The 16,873-nt window shown below is 40.8% G+C and overlaps 1 protein-coding gene across 1 annotated transcript; it reads left to right on the top strand.

Annotated features, from left to right (window-relative positions):
- The first annotated feature begins 15,928 nt into the window (after nt 1-15,928).
- Nucleotides 15,929-16,873, top strand: LOC129539818 (olfactory receptor 1G1-like). Its single transcript, XM_055400794.2, has one exon. The coding sequence runs from the start codon at nt 15,929-15,931 to the stop codon at nt 16,871-16,873; it is 945 nt and encodes a 314-aa protein (XP_055256769.2).

Below are 16,873 nucleotides of genomic sequence, written 5' to 3'. Positions count from 1 at the left end.
AAATCCACGCACCTATGGACACCTCATCTTTGACAAAGGAGGCAAGAATATAAAATGGACAAAAGACAGTCTCTTTAACAAGTGGTACTGGGAAAACTGGTCAGCCACTTGTAAAAGAATGAAACTAGAACACTTCCTAACACCATACACCAAAATAAACTCAAAATGGATTAGAGAGCTAAATGTAATACCAGAAACTATAAAACTCCTAGAGGAGAACGTAGGCAAAACACTCTCTGAGATAAATCACAGCAGTATCCTCCATGACCCACCTCCCAGAATATTGGAAATAAAAGCAAAAATAAACGAATGGGACCTAATTAAAATCAAAAGCTTCTGCACAACAAAGGAAACTATAAGCAAGGTGAAAAGAAAGCCTGCAGAATGGGAGAAAATAATAGCAAATGAAGCAACTGATAAAGGATTAATCTCCAAAATATACAAGCAGCTCCTACAGCTCAATTCCAGAAAAATAAATGACCCAATCAAAAAATGGGCCAAAGAACTAAACAGACATTTCTCCAAAGAAGACATAAAGATGGCTCACAAACACATGAAAAAATGCTCAACATCGCTCATAATCAGAGAGATGCAAATCAAAACCACAATGAGATACCACTTCACACCAGTCAGAATGGCTGCTATCCAAAAGTCTACATGCAATAAATGCTGGAGAGGATGTGGAGAGAAAGGAACCCTCTTACACTGTTGGTGGGAATGCAAACTAGTACAGCCACTATGGAGAACAGTCTGGAGATTCCTCAAAAAACTGGAAATAGAACTGCCATATGATCCAGCAATTGCACTCCTGGGCATACATACCGAGGAAACCAGAATTGAAAGAGATACATGTACTCCAATATTCATTGCAGCACTGTTTATAATAGCGAGGACATGGAAGCAACCTAGATGTCCATCTGCAGACGAATGGATAAGAAAGCTTTGGTACATATACACAATGGAGTATTATTCAGCCATTAAAAAGAATACATTTGAATCAGTTTTAATGAGGTGGATGAAACTGGAGCCTATTATACAGAATAAAGTAAGCCAGAAAGAAAAACACCAATACAGCTTACTAACGCATATATATGGAATTTAGAAAGATGCAAATGATAACCCTGTATACGAGACAGCAAAAGAGACACAGATGTATACATCAGTCTTTGGGACTCTGTGGGAGAGGGTGAGGGTGGGATGATTTGGGAGAATGGCATTGAAACACGTATGTTGTCATATGTGAAATGAATCACTAGTTCAGGGTCAATGCATATTATAGGATGCTCGGGGCTGGCATGCGGGGATGACCCAGAGGGAGGATAAAGGGAAGAGGGAGGTGAGAGGGGGGTTCAGGAGGGGGAACTTATGTAAAACCAGGGCGAATTCATGTCAATGTATGGCAAAACCAACCAATATAATATTGTAAAATAATTTGCCTCCAATAAAAATAAATTAATTACAAAAATAAAAAAATTAAAAAATAAAACAAAGGCTGTGAAAAGAGACAAAGAAGGAAACTACATAATGATCAAAGGATCAATCCAAGAAGAAGATATAACAATTATAAATATTTATGCACCCAACATAGGAGCACCGCAATATGTAAGACAGTTACTAACAAGTATGAAAGGGGAAATTAACAATAATGCAATAATAGTGGGAGACTTTCATACCCCACTCACATCTATAGATAGATCAACTAAACAGAAAATTAACAAGGAAACACAAACTTTAAATGATACAATAGACCAGTTATACGTAATAGATGTCTATAGGACATTTCACCCCAAAACAATGAATTTCACCTTTTTCTCAAGCGCACACGGAACCTTTTCCAGGATAGATCACATCCTGGGCCATAAATCTAGCCTTGGTAAATTCAAAAAAATTGAAATCATTCCAAGCATCTTTTCTGACCACAATGCAGTAAGATTAGATCTCAATTACAAGAGAAAAACTATTAAAAATGCCAACATATGGAGGCTAAACAACACGCTGCTGAATAATGAACAAATCATAGAAGAAATCAAAAGAGAAATTAAAATATGCATAGAAATGAATGAAAATGAAAACACAACAACCCAAAACCTCTGGGACACTGTAAAAGCAGTGCTAAGGGGCAAGTTCATAGCAATACAGGCACACCTCAAGAAACAAGAAAAAAGTCAACTAAATAACCTAACTCTACATCTAAAGAAAGTAGAAAAGGAAGAAATGGAGAACCCCAGGGTTAGTAGAAGGAAAGAAATCATAAAAATTAGGGCAGAGATAAATACAAAAGAAACAAAAGAGACCATAGCAAAAATCAACAAAGCCCAAAGCTGGTTCTTTGAGAAGGTAAATAAAATTGACAAACCACTAGCCAGACTCATCAAGAAACAAAGGGAGAAGAACCAAATCAATAAAATTAGAAATGTAAAGGGAGAAATCACAACTGACAACACAGAAATACAAAGGATTATTAGAGAATACTATCAGCAATTATATGGCAATAAAATGAATAACTTGGAAGAAATGGACAAATTCCCAGAAAAGTACACCTTGCCAAAACTGAACCAGGAAGAAATAGAAAATCTGAACAGACCCATCACAAGCACGGAAATAGAGGAAGTAATCGGAAAGCTTCCAGCAAACGAAAGCCCAGGTCCAGCCGGCTTCACAGCTGAATTCTACCAAAAGTTTAGTGACGAGCTAACGCCTATTCTACTCAAACTCTTTCAGAAAATTGCTGAGGAAGGAAAACTTCCAAAGTCATTCTATGAGGCCACTATCACCCTAATCCCAAAACCTGGTAAAGATCCCACAAAAAAAGAAAACTACAGGCCAATACCACTGATGAACACAGATGCAAAAATCCTTAACAAAATTCTAGCAATCAGAATACAACAACATATTAAGAAGATCATACATCATGACCAAGTGGGCTTTATCCCAGGAATGCAAGGATTCTTCAATATCCGCAAATCAATCAACGTAATACACCACATTAACAAACTGAAAAATAAAAATCATATGATTATCTCAATAGATGCAGAGAAAGCCTTTGACAAAATACAACATCCATTTATGATAAAAAACTCTCCAGAAAGTGGGACTAGAAGGAACATATCTCAACATAATAAAAGCTATATACGACAAACCCACAGCAAACATTATCCTCAATGGTGAAAAACTGAAAGCATTTCCCCTAAAGTCAGGAACAAGACAAGGGTGCCCACTCTCACCACTACTCTTCAACATAGTTCTGGAAGTTTTGGCTACAGCAATCAGAGCAGAAAAAGACATAAAAGGAATACAAATTGGAAAAGAAGAAGTAAAACTTTCACTGTTCACTGATGACATGATCCTCTACACAGAAAACCCTAAAGACTCTACCAGAAAACTACTAGAGCTAATCAATGAATACAGTAAAGTTTCAGGATATAAAATCAACACACAGAAATCCCTTGCATTCCTATACACTAATAATTAGAAAATAGAAAGAGAAATTAAGGAAACTATTCCATTCACTGTTGAAACGAAAAGAATTAAATACTTAGGAATATATCTACCTAAGGAAACAAAAGACTTGTACATAGAAAACTATAAAACACTAGTGAAAGTAATCAAACAGGACACTAATAGATGGAGAAATATACTGTGTTCGTGGTTGGAAGAATAAATATTGTGAAAATGAATATACTACCCAAAGTAATTTATACATTCAATGCAATCACTATCAAGCTACCAAGGATATTTTTCACAGAACTAGAACAAATAATCTCACAATTTGTATGGAAATACAAAAAACCTCGAATAGCCAAAGCAATCTTGAAGAAGAAAAATGGAACTGGAGGAATTAACCTGCCGGACTTCAGGCTCTACTACAAAGCCACAGTCATCAAGACAGTATGGTACTGACATAAAGACAGAAATATAGATCAATGGAACAAAACAGAAAGCCCAGAGATAAACCCACGCACCTATGGACACCTTATCTTCAACAAAGGAGGCAAGAATATAAAATGGGCAAAAGACAGTCTCTTTAACAAGTGGTGCTGGGAAAACTGGTCAGCCACTTATAAAAGAATGAAATTAGAACACTTCCTAACACCATACACCAAAATAAACTCAAAATGGATTAGAGAGCTAAATGTAAGACCAGATACTATAAAACTCCTAGAGGAGAACGTAGGCAAAACACTCTCCGACATAAATCACAGCAGGATCCTCCAAGACCCACCTCCCAGAATATTGGAAATAAAAGCAAAAATAAACAAATGGGACCTAATTAAAATCAAAAGCTTCTTCACAGCAAAAGAAACTCTAAGCAAGGTGAAATGACAGCCTTCAGAATGGGAGAAAATAATAGCAAATGAAGCAACTGATAAAGGATTAATCTCCAAAATATACAAGCAGCTCCTGCAGCTCAATTCCAGAAAACTAAGTGACCCAATCAAAAAATGGGCCAAAGAACTAAACAGACATTTCTCCAAAGAAGACATAAAGATGGCTCACAAACACATGAAAAAATGCTCAACATCCCTCATAATCAGAGAAATGCAAATCAAAACCACAATGAGATACCACTTCACACCAGTCAGAATGGTTGCTATCCAAAAGTCTACATGCAATAAATGCTGGAGAGGGTGTGGAGAAAAGGGAACCCTCTTACACTGTTGGTGGGAATGCAAACTAGTACAGCCACTATGGAGAACAGTCTGGAGATTCCTCAAAAAACTGGAAATAGAACTGCCATATGATCCAGCAATCGCACTCCTGGGCATACACACCGAGGGAACCAGAATTGAAAGAGACACATGTAGTCCAATGTTCATTGCAGCACTGTTTATAATAGCCAGGACATGGAAGCAACCTAGATGTCCATCTGCAGATGAATGGATAAGAAAGCTTTGGTACATATACACAATGGAATATTTTTCAGCCATCAAAAAGAAGGCATTTGAATCAGTTTTAATGAGGTGGATGAAATTGGAGCCAATTATACAGAGTGAAGTAAGCCAGAAAGAATAACATCAATACAGTATATTAACGCATATATATGGAATTTAGAAAGATGGAAACCTGAATCCTGTATACGAGACTGCAAAGGAAACATAGGCATATAGAACAATCTTTGGGACTCTGTGGGAGAGGGTGAATGTGGGATGATTGGGGAGAATGGCATCATAGCATGTATATTATCATAAGTGACCAGTCCAGGTTCGATGCATGATAGAGGTTGCCTGGGGCTGGTGCACGGGAATGACATGGAGGGAGGATGTGGGGAGGAGGGAGGTGGGAGCGGGGTTCGGGAGGGAGAGCCCATGTACACCGGGGGCGGATTCATGTCAATGTATGGCAAAACCAACCAATATGTTCATGTAAGGTAATTTGCCTCCAATAAAATAAATTAAAAAAAAAAAAAGAGACACATGTACTCCAGTGTTCATCACAGCACTGTTTATAATAGCCAGGACATGGAAGCAACCTAGATGTCCATTAGGAGATGAATGGGGGACCACAGGGACTGGGCACAAAGTTCTTGGCTAGAGACACGTATTAAACATCTATTAATTACTCAGTTTTCTTTATACTCCCTTCAGGAAAGATGCTCCCAGGCAGTGGTCCCTAAACTTCAACATTCCCCAGAATCCCTTGGGAGCTTGTTAAAGATGCAGATCCAAGCTCCACCTCCAGTAATGCTCATTCATGAGCTCCAGAGCCAGGGAATTCTGAGGCACGTGGTCCTAAGGGCCGACATTGAGGAAACACTGTTCTGAGGAAGAACATCAGGGTGATGTCCTGTGGGTGTGAGCCCAAAGGAGATGTGGGAAGATCTCCTTACTGCCCTTTCCCTACAGCTTAATGTTTCCTCTAGTTAGGTCATAGCTTGGATATAGGGATGGATTTTTTTCTTCCAAGTGGAAATTCCGTTTTGATTTGATGTTTTTAAAATTAATTCTCCTTTTTGATGGGAGTCCAAACACAATAACATAGACCTGAAAACAAAGGAGAAAGTCAAAGTACTTCACCCATCCATTATTTATTTATCCTTCTAAGATGTTTCTTACCTGCCTCTTGAGAAACCTGTATGCAGGTCAGGAAGCAACAGTCAGAACTGGACATGGAACAACAGACTTGTTCCACATAGGAAAAGGAGTACGTCAAGGTTGTATATTGTCACCCTGCATATTTAACTTATATGCAGAGTACATCATGAGGAATGCTGGGCTGGAAGAAGCACAAGCGGGAATCAAGATTGCTGGGAGAAATATCAATAACCTCAGATATGCAGATGACACCACCCTTATGGCAGAAAGTGAAGAGAAACTCAAAAGCCTCTTGATGAAAGTGAAAGAGGAGAGTGAAAAGGTTGGCTTGAAGCTCAACATTCAGAAAACAAAGATCATGCCATCTGGTCCCATCACTTCATGGGAAATAGATGGAAAAACAGTGGAAACAGTGTCAGACTTTATTTTTTTGGGCTCCAAAATCACTGCGGATGCTGATTGCAGCCATGAAATTAAAAGATGCTTACTCCTTGGAAGGAAAGTTATGACCAACCTAGATAGTATATTAAAAAGCAGAGACATTACTTTGCCAACAAAGGTCCATCTAATCAAGGCTATGGTTTTTCCCGTGGTAATGTATGGATGTGAGAGTTGGACTGTGAAGAAAGCTGATCGCTGAAGAATTGATGCTTTTGAACTGTGGTGCTGGAGAAGACTCTTGAGAGTCCCTTGTACTGTAAGGAGATCCAACCAGTCCATTCTAAAGGAGATCAATCCTGGATGTTCATTGGAAGGACTGATGCTGAAGCTGAAACTGCAATACTTTGGCCACCTCATGCGACGAGTTGACTCACTGGAAAAGACTCTGATGCTGGGAAAGGTTGGGGGCGAGGGAGAAGGGGAAGACAGAGAATGAGATGGCTGGATGGCATCACTGACTCTGTGGACATGAGTTTGAGTGAACTCTGGGCGTTGGTGATGGACAGGGAGGTCTGGCGTGCTGTGATTCATGGGGTTGCGGAGAGTTGGACACGACTGAGCGACTGAACTGAACTGCAGATGTTTTTTAATTAATTTATTTTAATTAGAGGATAAAAAAATAATAAAAAAATAATTAGAGGATAATTACTTTAAAATATTGTGATGGTTTTTGCCTTACATCAACATGAATCAGCCATAGATATACATATTTCCATAAATGAAGTTTACTTTATATGGTAATTTATAGTTTTTTTCTAATGTAATTTATTATAATAATTGTATATATGCTTCTATGCATTTCAATACATAATAAAATGTATTGAACAACAAACAAACCCTTTTGAAAAAATTTGTATTGGACTATAGTTTCTTTAGAATGCTGTGTTATTTTCTGCTCTACAGGAAAGTGAATCAGCCATATGCACACATATACCCCTCCTTTTTTGGATTTCCTTCCCATTTAGGTCACCACAGAGCATTGAGCTGAGTTCTACAGTATGTAGAAATTATGTTCTACAGTATGATCTCATTAATTATCTATTTTATACATGGTAGTAAATGTCCATCAAGAGAGGAATAGATAAAGATTTGGCACGTATACACAATGGAATATTAATCAGCCATAAAAGGGAACAAAATTTTTCCATATAAGGAGACATGGGTGGACCTACAGACTGTCATACAGAGTGAACTAAGTTAGAAAGAGTAAAACAAATAATCGTATATTAACACAGAAAAAGGGAAGGACTGATGCTGAAGGTGAAACTCCAATACTTGGCCCATCTGACGCATCTGAAAAGACCCTGATGCTGGGAAAGATTGAAGGCGGAAGGAGAAGGGGACGATAGAGGATGAGATGGTTGGATGACATCCCCAACTCAATGGACATGAGTTTGAGTAAGCTGCAGGAGTTGGTGATGGACAGGGAAGCCTGACATGTTGCAGCTCATGGGGTCACTAAGAGTCAGACACAACTGAGTGACTGAACTGAACTGAACACAAAAGAAACTCAAACTGGAAAGACAGGCTTCAGACTGGCAGAAAATATTCTCAAAATGTATTTCTGATAAAGACTTGAATCCAGAACATATACAAAAGACAAGCAATCCAATTATTTGAAAAAATATGTGAAAAATTTGAACAGATATCTCACCAAAGAAAGATATATAGCAAATTAGCATATATAAAGACACTCAACATCATCAGTCGTTAGATTAATGGAAATGAAAACCACAATGATATAGCACAACAAACCCACTAGAATGGCCAAAATTCAGATAAATGGCAATTCCTAGTGGTAGTGAGGATGTTAGCACTCTCATACAGCACAGTCAGTATTGCATAATATAGAACTGTTTAGGAAATAGTTTGTCAGTTTCTCCTGAAATCAAACACACCCTTGGCCCTGCAATTCCACTCTTAGGGATTATGCAAAAGAAATATAAATTTCTCACACAAAGATTTGAATGTACAGTTAAGTGCTACTGTGCTGTGTTTAGTCAGGCAGTTGTGTCTGACTCTTTGCGGCCCCATGGACTGTAGTCCACCAGGCTCTTCTGTCCATGTGGATTCTCTAGGCAAGAATATTGGAGGGGGTTGCCATGCACTCCTCCAGGGGAACTTCACAACCCAGGGATTGAATCTAGGTCTCCTGCATTGCAGGCAGGTTTTTTACTGTCTAACCCACCAGAGAGCGCATGAACACTGGAGTAGGTAGCCTATCCCTTCTCCAGGAATCGAACCGGGGTCTCCTGCATTGCAGGCAGATTCTTCACCAGCTGAGCTACCAGGGAAGCCCACACAGCTATACACATATTCATATATTAATACATGTGACAAAGGTAATCCTGAAACGCCACGAAGAAAAGATGGATTTTCAACAAAGGGTGCTAGGGTAGCTGAATATTGATAGAGAAGAAAAATGAATTATAATTCATACCATAGACAAAAATTACTTTCAGAAGGTTATAGATCTAAAAGTGAAAGGTAAAACATAAAAGCTTCTTAGATATAATATACAAGGATATTTTTAATGTTTGGCCATATTTTTAAAAACACAGAAAGTACAAATCATAAAGGAACAAATCGACAAACTTGACTACCTTAAATTTACGATCTGTTGTTCATCAAAATATATCATTTAGATAGTTAAAAGGCAACTCACAGAGTAGGAGAAGATTCTGTCTATCTATCTACCTGTCTATATAGCTGGCTACCTACCTTTCTTCAACAAAGAAATCAGATCCAGACTATATAAAAAATTCTTTATATCAATGGAAAAAAGAGGGAGAAAATGCAATAAAAAAATAAGTAAAATATTCGACTGACTACTTCACTTAAGAAGATATCCAAATGAACAACATACATAACAAAAGGTGTTCAAATTCAATTTTTAATGTCAAATAAATACAAATTAAAACCACCATGAGATACTATTACACACCCATCAGCATGACTAAAATTTAGAAGATTAACAATCCGAGTCTTGCTGGGGTTGTGGAGCAACTAAAACCATCTTATACCACAAATGGGAGTACATACTCTGGACTCTCTGGACTACCATTGAAAGTGAAAGTGAAGTTGCTCAGTCATGTTCGACTCTTTGCCATTTCCTTCTCCAGGAGATCTTTCCAACCCAGGGATTGAACCTGGGTCTCCCGCATTGTAGGCAGACGCTTTACCCTCTGAGCCACCAGGGAAGTCCTGGATTACCATTGGGTGGTATCTTTTCACGTATTCCCTGTGACCTAGAATTTCCATACCTAGGTATGTGCCCCCAAAGAATTATGTATACATGCATATTAACAGATAGTTACAAGAATGTCACAGCACTCCTATTCATAATAGTCCCAAACTGGAAAAAAAATCCTAAATGCCCATCTACTTTGTGTATGTGTGTGTGTGTGTGTGTGTGTGTGTGTTAGTTGCTCAGCTATGTCCGATCCTCTTCGACCCCATGGACTATAGCCCACCAGGCTCTTCTGTCCATGGAATTCTCCAGGCCAGAATACTGGAGTGGGTAGCCATTCTCTTCTCCAGAGATTGTTCCCAACCCAGGGATCAAAACAAGGTCTCTTGCATTACAGCCAGATTCTTTACCATCTGAGCACCAGGGAACATGACATCAATGTTACAATGGATTACAAATTGTAGTGTGTTTGTATAACGGAATTCTAAACAGAATGAGAATAAATAAAATATACACTAAACAGTGATGAAACTCACAAAAAAATTTGGTGAACAAAATAAATCAGACAAAACTGGTAAATTTGGTCTACATTAAACTAAAGAGAGTCCCTTGGACTGCAAGGAGATCCAACTAGTCCATTCTAAAGGAGATCAGTCCTGGGTGTTCATTAGAAGGACTGATGCTAAAGCTGAAACTCCAATACTTTGGCCACCTCATGTGAGGACTTGACTCACTGGAAAAGACTCTGATGCTGGGAAGGATTAGGGGTGGGAGGAGACGGGGACGACAGAGAATGAGATGGCTGGATAGCAACACCGACTCGATGGACATGAGTTTGAGTGAACTCTGGGAGTTGGTGATGGACAGGGAGGCCTGGCGTGCTGTGATTCATGGGGTCTCAAGGAGTCGGACACGACTGAGCAACTGAACTGAACTGAAACTAAAGAATTTCTGTTTCTTAAAAGACACCCTAGTTGCACTTGATGAGGAGAATAACATACAGAAGGGTTGAAATATTTGTCATATCTTGGGCTAAAACCTTGTCAAGTCCAAATGAAGAACTAGATTGTGCCCAGACTGTTCATCCAAGTTCTTCCTGAGTCACAGATATAAGAGAACAGGGCAACAATAGCAAGCCCAGAGCATTGCCTCCCCAGGTGATGGACAAGAGGAACACTCTCTAAGAACATGCATGTAGAACAGGAATCCCATCTGGAAAGAGCAGTGCTCCTCCTCTCTTTAGGGATTCAGAGACAATTAGTCTCTATTCCCACTAATGAGGTCACTGGGGTCTCCAAACCTGGAAAATATTCCCAGCATGAGTCCCCTCAGGCCCTCTCAGTTCCATTTATTGTGACTCTAGAAATCTACTCCATAGTTGCTAAAAAGACTGGGTTTCATTTCCTTTACACAGGGAGAAGAGGCTGAGTCTCCTAACGGGGCTGTGATGTGAATTTGCCACTGTCCAAGGAGAAAGTGTTAGAGTGCAGAACCCCATGCTGAGTAACAACTGAGGCTGGCTTGAGATCAGCAGGGTAGGTGCTGCATCAGATACCCTGCAGTTCAAGTCTGGGTTTTACTGCTCACCTGCCACCTCATCTGGGACAAACTGCTTCACCTCTTCACATCTCAGTTTCCTCATCTGAAAAACAGAGAGTTCATCTAATCAGAGTGAAAATACCACGGTGAGAGAAGTAAAGCACTTTTAGTTCAACGTCTGGCAGGATGAATCGATACTTGTTTTTCTTGCTATTGCTGTTATTGTGATCATTGAGATATTTTGTAATTTACCCCGGGCTCACAGATGAGAGAAAAAATTGATTTCCAGGTCCGTTTTACCCCAGAGTCTGCACTCTTGAGCACCAAGTCATTCTGCCTCCCGTTGAGTGTTGGGGTGGGGTAGGGTGGGAAAGACTCAGAAGAGTGAAAATAAACTGGAACATCAGAAAGCAGCTGCTCTGGGAAAATGTGTTTTTGTTATGTCAATGAGGTGAATTTTGGACCCCACCCAAGGTAGGATGCTAGTTGTCAGGTGACCTCCCATGGAGGGGAGGGGCTGGACGTTGAGTGAATAGCCAGCGGCCAATGATTTAAATCAATGATTCCAGTGTAATGATGTGCTTAGTTCCGAAATCTTGTCTGACTCTTTGCGACCCCATGGACTGCAGCACACCAGGCTTCCCCGTCCTTCACTCTCTCCTGGAGTTTGCTCAAACTCACATCCATTGGCCAGTGTCCTATGTGATGAATCCTATAAAATGGGCTTCCCAGGTGGTGCATGGTAAATAATCTGCCTGCCAGTGCAGGAGATGCAAGAGACAGGTGTTTGATCCCTGGGTTGGGAAAAATCCCCTGGAGTAGGAAATGGCAACCTGCTCCAGTACTCTTGCCTAGAAAATTCCAGATAGATGAACATATTTCTTGAGAGTATAATTACTTTACAATGTTGTGTAATGTCAACCACAAATTGGCACTTGCCAAGAACATTGTCCAATAACTCAACGACAATAAGGGCATTTGTCATCTGCAGTGGCACTAGTGGTAAAGAATCTGGGTGCTAATGCAGGAACCGCAGGAGAGGTGGGTTCGATCCCTGGGTCAGGAAGATCCCCTGGAGGAGGGTATGGCAACCCACTCCATATTATTGTCTGGAGAATCCCATGGACAGAGGAGCCTGGCAGGCTACAGTAAAAAGAGTTTTAAAAAGTCAGACAAGACTGAGAGATTTACACACCCACGAACACACAGGGACTTATATTTTCAGAGCCCAAAACTAATGGTTCAAGTCTCTGTATCACTAACTCCGAGTTTTAAATGACAATTCTCCTGACTCAGTTTGACTCATCCAATTCCATGGTTCAACCACCTGTGGCCAAAGAGGTTGTATTATATGCACCTCATTGCCTGCTCACTACCCTCCAGTCACACTACTTTTCTTCTACTGACCAGTCCCTTTCCCTCCTCCAGACCACCACATGTGCTGGAAAGTTTTCTTCCCCTCCTCTCCTTTCTTCTACTCCTGATTTTCTCAAAGAAGTTTTCCCTGAACTCCTTTCTAAATTAGGTCCTCTAATTATATGTTCTCAGTGTCACCCCTGTATCTCTCCTTTTCATACTCAGCAGAGTTTTGACTATGTATTTTCTTGTTCATTTGTTTGTTGTCAGTATCTCCAATCAGCCTGTATGTGCAGAGACTGTGCCTGCTTCAAATGACTTTAAATATCTCATGCCCAGAGGCATTCCTGGTGTAATTGACTGCAGGCAATCAACAAATATTTGAACAGGTGAAAAACTACAAACATGGCTCCCCAGACCCAGTGCGGAGGTAGTCTAAAGGTTGGATTTATTTTACATGATTACAAAGTAGTTAACAAATATCTCTAGTGTGTGTTCAGTCATCCAGTCATGTCATATTCTTTGTGACCCCATGGACTGCAGCACACCAGGCCTCCCTGTCCCTCACCATCTCCTGAAGTTTGCCCAAGTTCATGTCCATTGCATCAGTCATGTCATCCTACCATCTCATCCTCTGACGCCCTATCCTCCTTCTGCCCTCAATCTTTACCAGCATCAGGGATTTTAGTCCCTCTCTAGTGCCCATGAAAAAATAAAGGCCTGCCTTAGGAGGTAGAATTGCATGATGGAGCAATTTCCAGATTTGGTTGAAGAGAGATCTGAGTTTGAATACTGACTTATTCCCTTATAGCTGTGTGTTCTTAATCCAGTCCCTTAGCCTCTCTGAGATTTCCTGATCTGGAAATGCAGGGTAAAGATGCATGGCATAAAGGTTGTATGGATTAAATGAAGTCATTGTCACATAGGAAGCACATCAGAAATGATTTATATATCTATCCACAGTCCTGCAAATGGTCCCTGAAGTCTTTGCCTTTTTAATTCTCCCTCTTCTGGGAATGATTCAGATTCATCTGTATCACTGGCACTCTGCTTTTCTTTTCTTTTTTTAACTTTAAAAGATTTAATTGAAAAACAAAGTTTGGAAACAAGTCAGTGATCGCCTTAAAAATCTAGAAAGTACTAGAAGTAACAGAACTAAAAAGCTTCAGAGAATACAGTAAGTAAAGACAAATGCTGAGACTAAATAAACACAGAGTAAAAGAGCAAGTATTGCTGGCTAAACTGTAACAATAATAATTATCTCATAAAGGGCAAAGAAAACTAACAGGCAATTTCCATTAATGTTTCCAGGGCATTACAGGGATTTTTGCCATTTGAGAAATATTCTGGAGAGAGACCATTTCTTGGATATTTTAAGCTATATAATTTTTAAACAGATTCCATTGATAAAAGAAATCACCTTAATCCTTTCCTGTTTACTTCAGAGAATTTTACTACTTGTACCTCTAAGAGTGCAACCGGAGGAGTGAAAAGCCTTAAATCTACTCCTTATCTCTGTCTACCACTTCTGGTTTCTTGAGCAAGTCACCGAACTCCCTAAATCATCACGCAAATCCAGCTACTTCATCCTGTCTCTATTCCTGGCTGGGTCCTACATGAATTTTATCTTTTAAAAAGATACTTATCTATCTATCTATTTATTGCTGCTTCTGAGCTTTGCTGCATCATGTGGGATCTCTCATTGCAGCGTGGAGGACTCAGTTGTCCTGAGGCATGTGCAGTTTGATTCACTGCCCCCTGCATTGCGAGGTGGATTCTTTTTTTTTTTTGAATTTCTATTTTATTTTATTTTTTTTGGTAATTAATTTATTTTTTATTGGAGGCAAATTATTTTACAATATTATATTGGTTGGTTTTGCCATACATTGACATGAATTCGCCCCGGGTTTACATAAGTTCCCCCTCCTGAACCCCCCTCCCACCTCCCTCCTCCCTTTATCCTCCCTCTGGGTCATCCCCGCATGCCAGCCCCGAGCATCCTATAACATGCATTGACCCTGAACTAGTGATTCGTTTCACATATGACAACATACGTGTTTCAATGCCATTCTCCCAAATCATCCCACCCTCACCCTCTTCCATAGAGTCCCAGAGACTGTTCTAAGACTGAAAGTGAAGGGCAAGGTGAATTCTTAACCACTGGACCACCAGGGAAGTCCCTGAATTTTCAAACTGGTCTCCTTGTACTATGTAGTCATTCTTGCCCCTACAGTCCTTCTCCCCACAGTAGCAGAACGATCCTTCCACACCATCAGTCAGATCCCATGATTGATCCCATGGAGAAGGCAATGGCAAGCCACTCCAGTACTCTTGCCTGGAAAATCCCGTGGACGGAGGAGCCTGGTAGGCTGTAGTCCACGGGGTCGCTACGAGTCAGACATGACTGAGCGACTTCACTTTCACTTTTCTCTTTCACACATTGGAGAAGGAAATGGCAACCCACTCCATTGTTCTTGCCTGGAGGATCCCAGGGACAGGGGAGCCTGATGGGCTGCCGTCTATGGGGTCACACAGAGTCGGACACGACTGAAGTGACTTAGCAGCAGCAGCAGCAGCTGTTTAAAGAACCACCTATGACAGCAGGTCTCCAACGTTACTGGGAATCTTCACTCCATGGTGTAAGTGCTCTGCTTACCCCTATACGCCCCTCCCACCCCTCATCCCCTCTCCCAACCCTCTCCCTTCGCCTACCCCCCTCTGCCTCCCCTGCCCCTCTCCACCTACCATATTTGAGCCCCACTTGCCTTATATATGTGCTCCTGCCCTGTTTACACTTCCTGCAAACACTCTTTCCCACAATTCTTTACTTGGTTGGCTCCTTTTTAATCATTCATGGTGAGTTCTTTGCTGACCACAAAATTTGTAGCAATCTGCTAGTGATAGCTATATTTTGCCTTCATTTTAATTCTTCTTTGTTTTTATAAAAGTCTTTGTATATTTCAGGACTCCTCTGACTGGCATGTTATCCATAGTAAGGCAGGAGCCACTGTCTCTCTGGTAGTTATAGTCAGTACTCACTGAATATGTGAAACGAATAAATGAATGAGTTCTCGGTACCAAATCAGAGGCAGGCTGGTAAGGAGGTTAAGATCGCAAACTCTAAAATCAGAATTGCCAGGTTTAAACTTTACCTCTGACCCTTTCAAAGAAACTCATTCCTTTATCAATAAAATGGGTATAATAATAACAATCTCACAGATCTGTTTAGGTTTAAATGAGATAATGCACAGCTATTAATATCTTGATTCCATCTTTATTTTATGCTTTTGTTTACATCTAAACAATATGAGGGCAAGAAAAGTTTTGGAAGCATCATCTTTCATTTTATTCCTTAGTTTACACCAGTGAGATGAAACCAGGAAACCACACATTCAGTGTCTCTGAATTCCTCCTCCTGGGCCTGTCTGAGCACCAGGAACAGCAGCCTCTTCTCTTTGGCATCTTTCTGAGCATATACCTGATCACCGTGGTGGGGAACATTGCCATCAGCCTGGCCATCGTTTCTGACCCTCACCTCCACACCCCCATGTACTTCTTCCTGGCCCACTTCTCCCTCACTGACTTGGGTTTATCATCTACCACGGTCCCCAGGATGTTGGTGAACATCCAAGCTCACAGGCATACCATCACCTATGCTGGATGCCTGTCTCAGATCTATTTCTTCCTGTGGTTCATTGGTCTAGATGTTTTCCTCCTGGCAGTGATGGCATATGACCGGCTGGTAGCCATCTGCCACCCTCTTCACTACACCTTGGTCATGAGTCCCAGATGCTGTACCCTGCTAGTAGTCGTGTCCCTAATCCTTGCTCAGGCTTACTCTCTAACCCACACCCTTCTCCTGGCTCACATATCCTTCTGCACTGACAACGTCATCCCCCACTTCTTTTGTGAACTTCTGCCCCTGTTGAAGCTCTCTTGTTCTGATACTTATGCCAACAGGTGTGTGTTGACATACTGGGGAGGGACATTAACCATCATGATCCCCTTGCTGATTGTCATTTCCTATGCCCGCATCGTGGCTGCCATAGTGCACATCCCATCAGTGAGTGGGAAGTGGAAAACCTTCTCCACCTGCAGCTCCCACCTCTCAGCAATTTGCTTGTTCTATGTGTCTGCTATTGGGGTGTACTTCATTCCCTCCTCTGCGGATTCAGCCAGCAAGGACAGGATTGCAGCAGTGATGTATGCCGTGGTGACTCCCATGCTGAACCCATTCATCTACAGCCTGAGAAACAGAGACATGAAGAGTGCCTTGAAGAGACTCCTGAGCAGAAGGGCACTGCAGTCTCCATGA

Source organism: Moschus berezovskii, chromosome 11 (assembly GCF_049115385.1).
Source record: "Moschus berezovskii isolate FMDL1 chromosome 11, NW_MosBer_1.0, whole genome shotgun sequence".
In the NCBI taxonomy this organism is placed as follows: domain Eukaryota; kingdom Metazoa; phylum Chordata; class Mammalia; order Artiodactyla; family Moschidae; genus Moschus; species Moschus berezovskii.
This window is presented reverse-complemented; position numbering and strand designations above follow the sequence as displayed.